A 5,096-nucleotide genomic window follows, 5' to 3' on the forward strand; every position below is an offset into this window, starting at 1 on the left:
TACTAGAACATTTTCACAGATGATGCAAAAAAAGTAACCATCATAGCCAGAGTAAGTATCCTGGGCAAAGGAATGTTTCCAGATACAATAATGGGTGAGGGAAAGCTGGAGCAGTGCTTGATGATTTCTAAAAGGAAAAATAATCTCTCTCTCTTTCTTTCCACCCCCCCCTTACACATTCTCTCCCTCTCTCTCTCTCTGTCTCTCAGTCCCAGCCCCTGAAGGTGTCATAACTGTGCTCTCTCCCTTTTGCTCTCTATCACCGCCTTTCAAATCTTTAAAAGCCGCTGCTTGCCGTTCCTCACTCGTTCTCGGTTTGTATCCTCTGGCACTGCAGGGGACTCCCGGCTCTCAGCCTCACTAAGCTGAAAAGCGAGCAAAGAAACAGAGAGGGGAAAGAGAAATAGACTTCCAGAAATAGCATCAGCCACGTACGACACAACTGAGCATGGAGAACCTGAGACCCGGACGCAAGATGTCCTTCCTTTCCAACTTGACCCCCGTTGTCCTGTTGCTGATCGTCCACTGCGGATCCTGGTCTTTGGCGGGTCACTTGGGCCCCAACAAAAACTGTCAGACCTGCAAAGATGGGCACTCCTTGTCTGTGGGCCGGACCTCCAGGGACCCGGCTGGGGTGCCCAGCACAAATGGGTTGGCATTGGGGGAGCCCTGTGGGGTTTACACCCTGAGCTGCGCCAAGGGGCTTCGCTGTGTACCCCCTCCACGTGAACACAGCCCCCTTCAAGCTCTGCTGCAGGGCAGAGGCTCCTGCACCAAACAGAGCAAAACGAGTCCCACCGAGAGGCCCCGCCCCACAGGTAAGAGCTTCAGCCAGCTGATGCTTTTGCGGTCCCTTCCTCTGTCTTGTAGCTCCGCCAGCATTGTACCATGCCACATGCGGTGAGAAAATGCAATGGGCAATCTGGTTTAAGTACCACAGCGAAATAGCTTGAGGATGCATTTCAGGTTCAGATGTGCTGGCAAGCCGCTGTGCTGCAGTGGCCATATCAGAGGCTTAGTAGAATGACAAAGCTGTAACTGAACCAAGGACATGTGTATAAAGTGCTGGGAATAGCTGCTGGTTTGCATGTGATGGCTGTAAATTCTTTCTGGGTGTAAAAACATTTCTGTGGTTTGAGGCTTTCACACATCGTAAATACGCATGAACATCACTTGTAATGATGGACATTTGTATTAATGTGCAAAAGTTGTATATGAGTACAGATGTGTGTGTGAAGTTGTGTGACAGTATATGAATTGTGCCATGCATATGGACATCAGAACTATTCAGAGCAGAATAAAGAGGAGCAACAGAGGAGATAAAGAGCGAAAGTAATGTGTGTGTGTGTGTGTGTGTGTCAGTGTCACCAACATTCCTACAGTCTCATTTCAAGTAGAAGGTGAAATGCAGTCATGCAGTCTCCATCTACTGTTTACTTTAGGTCATTACAACCTGAGAGCCTATAATATATTGTCAGTTCATGGGAATGTAATCCCTAAAAATGTTTGTTTTTCCAAGTAACCCAAATCAAACAACATATACTCTTAAATCACAGATAAACATATTTAGTCAAATCACAGTTTGTAATGGCTTTTTTTAAATGCAGAGTCATAATTTAGTATTAATGATTATATTAATGTTTTTCATAGGGCCACATCCTTCAAACAGTGGTGAAATAGAAAAGGTGAGTCTATTCTTTGTTTTTTGTTTTCTATGTTCACAATGAAAACAGAGCATGAAAAAGACAAAAAATCTACTGGAAAAAGGGTTACTTACAGTATGTTGTATTATTAATTATATCAATTGTTGGATCTTAAATTAAAGTGGAACTCTGGTTTTAAGAATTTCATATAATCATTATTTTTATATTATTACGCCAAACTCATTTGTTTAACTCTAGGTTGTGCTATGTACAAAAAAAAAATCTGTCTCAGAACAGAATGGTTGCCTTTTAGAAATATACATAATACAATTGCTTATGTATGGTATTCCAATATTTAGTTTTCAACACTTGCTCACCAGGCTCCATGTCGTAAGCTGCTCAACTCTGTCTTGCGTGGTCTCGAACTCACCATTTTCCAGTCGGATCGGGACATCTACATCCCAAACTGTGACACTCGTGGTTTCTACAGGAAAAAGCAGGTACTGGTTGACTAATTTTATATCATGTACTGTAGGAAAATTTCAAACAGTACAGGAAAAGTGTCTTTATTGGCATGGTCAAAAAGGCTTTACATTGCCAAAGGATTGGTAACTTTATCATTTAGAAACAGTTAGAATAATGAGAAGGATCATTTTATCACTGTTTACTCTTATTGATAGGTCTTCTGTATTTTGTTAAATAACAGTATCTATCATACTTCCTTGCGGAGGTTCATAAGCTGAGGTTCCAGCTTAGTTTCTATTAATGAACTGAGGAGGAAGTTTTGATATCTGTAGGTCACCACTATGAGCCATTTTATATTGTGAATGTTGGTGTGCATAGTAGAATGACGTATAAAAAGCTAGAACAATCTCCTGTTGTCTTGTAGTGTCGGTCCTCTAAGGGCATGCATCGTGGCCACTGCTGGTGCGTCGACGAGATGGGCAACACAGTGCCATCACGTGCCGGGGAGGATGGCATTTTACCATGTAATGGAGAGTGAGGGGAGCGACTGCCCCACAGCTCTGAGCCTGGAGGAGGAGGAGGAGGAGGAGGAGGGGGAGGAGGAGGGGTACAGGGAGAGGGGATGACTTCAACTTGGTGCAAGCCACTGCCAGACCAGAACACTCCAGGGATAAACCACTTGACATGGGAATGGGCCCTCACTTAGAACGTCCAAACCACATTCACTGCCATAAACTCGAATAAACAGCATCAGAACACTAATGACCACTACACCACATGAACTTAAGCTGGGATAGATCAGCTGTTACAGAGAGATATTTAATTCCTGGCCACAACTTCTATCCATGCTTATGTTTGTTTTTCAATGGGCGGTTTAACTATTAAGCAGATGCTTTCGAACCCGTCCCCTCTCCCCTTCTCCAATGATACACTGACTAAACTATACTTATGAAAATGGAATATACCTTCTTGTCTAATTTATTCTGGAGTTACTAAATTTCCTTGAATTTTCTCCTCAAAGACTTGCGTACTTTTGAATTGTACACATTGTCATGTAATCGACATCTAAACTCTATCATAATGTGCACATTTGGCAAGTACTCGTTTAGGCCTATATGACACTCTGAAAATGCACGTCGTGGATTATTTGTACATAAGTGAGGTTATCGTGGTTGGTTGTGTCATGAGGTGGAATATTCTTGAATGCTGATGGCTGTTACCCTTTTCGAGAAGTTGTTAGACATATTTTTATACATTTTATATATATATATATATATATATATATATATATATATATATATAAACACATATAATTTGTTGATTTATTTAATGAACTACGATGCCATGTATTTTTATATTGTCAGCAGTTTTTCATTGTCAAAACAGAGCTTATTTTATTTGCTAAGAGAGTGAGTGCCATGCGTTGGTGTCACCATAAAAAGGGATTAAAAACAAAAAATACAATTTAAACACACCCTTTACTGCTGTACATGTTTTTTATATATATATATATAATATTTGTTATTTTATGTCACAGTTGTTTCATTATTTATGCTGATATGTTGATCCTTCAGTATTGGAAAATTCTGGGTATTTTTTTCAGAACTCTTGTGTTTTCTCATTACCAAAATGCATTGAGAAAAAAGTGCACAAAATAATGTCTGATCAATGTACCTCACACTGATTTTGTTGTATCAATATATGTGCCAGTAGTTCTGAGCCCTTGAAAATGGACTCAATGCAAAAACTATAATGTGTGCAAGAACCATGAGACAAAAAAAAAAAAAAAGATACAGAGAAAAATAAATGCATATGTTAATATAAAGACTGACTCTTTGCAGAATCTCATTTAGAAACTCACATGCATGAAATTGAATATGATAAATTATGAATACTTTCAACATGCACAACTGGAAAAAAAAATTCCCAGAGGCAATGAATTAGCAAAGGCAACAAGAAAGAGCAGATGCTGCTGTTGGCTGCAAGAATACAGCCATATGCTCATACAACTGTCACATACAAATATTGCCTTGTGCATACTGAGCTACAGTGGGGAAAATATTTATTTGATCACCTGCTAATTTGTAAGTTTGCCCACTTACAAAGAAATGAAGGGTCTGTAATTTTTATGATATGTTTATTTTATAATATAGAGCCCAAACAAATCCAGGAATAAAACATATTATATAAAACATTAGAAACTGATTTGCATTCAGTGAGTAAAATAAGTATTTGATCCCCAAGCAAAACATGACTTAGTACTTGGTGCAGAAACCCTTGTTGGCAAGCACAGAGGTAAGACGTTTCTTGTAGTTGGTCAACAGGTTTGCACACATCTCAGGAGGGATTTTGATCCACTCCTCTTTACAGATCCTCTCTAAATTCTTAAGGTTTCTTGGCTGTCATTTGGCAACTCGAAGTTTCAGCTCCCTCCACAGATTTTCTATAGGATTGAGGTCTGGAGACCGGCTAGGTCACTCCATGACCTTAATTTGCTTCTTCTTGAGCTATTCCTTCGTTGCCTTGGTGGTATGTTTTGGGTCATTGACATGCTGGAAGACCCATCCATGACCCATATTCAGTGTTCTGTCTCAGGGAAGGAAGTTCTCATCCAAGATTTTACAGTACATGGCCCAATCCATTTGCCCCTCAATGTGACAAGACTAATCTGTGTTCCACATGGGCACATAACCATCTAACATCTGTGGGAGCCAGAATTCATGCTGGCTGATAGGAGATCAAATACTTACTTCACTCACTGAAATGCAAATCAGTTTCTAAACTTTATATAATGTGTTTTTTTTCCTGGATTTTTTGGGTTGGTATTCTCTATCCGTTAAAATAAACCTGGCATATAAATTACAGACCCTTCATTTCTTTGTAGGTGGGTGAACTTACAAAATCAGCAGGGGATCAAATAAATATTTTCCCCACTGAATGATGACTGTGCATTTTTGCGAGCCCAGAACAGATTTTGCTTACTAAGAA

The 5,096-nt window shown here is 39.9% G+C and overlaps 1 protein-coding gene across 1 annotated transcript; it reads left to right on the plus strand.

The window, feature by feature from the left end:
• The first annotated feature begins 234 nt into the window (after positions 1-234).
• LOC132129603 (insulin-like growth factor-binding protein 5) lies at positions 235-2,699 on the plus strand. The gene is made up of 4 exons (XM_059541240.1): positions 235-818; positions 1,651-1,685; positions 2,024-2,143; positions 2,533-2,699. The coding sequence occupies exons 1-4, from the start codon at positions 449-451 to the stop codon at positions 2,644-2,646; spliced, it is 639 nt and encodes a 212-aa protein (XP_059397223.1). The 5' UTR covers positions 235-448; the 3' UTR covers positions 2,647-2,699.
• The last annotated feature ends 2,397 nt before the right edge of the window (positions 2,700-5,096 follow it).

Source organism: Carassius carassius, chromosome 46 (assembly GCF_963082965.1).
Source record: "Carassius carassius chromosome 46, fCarCar2.1, whole genome shotgun sequence".
Classification (NCBI taxonomy): domain Eukaryota; kingdom Metazoa; phylum Chordata; class Actinopteri; order Cypriniformes; family Cyprinidae; genus Carassius; species Carassius carassius.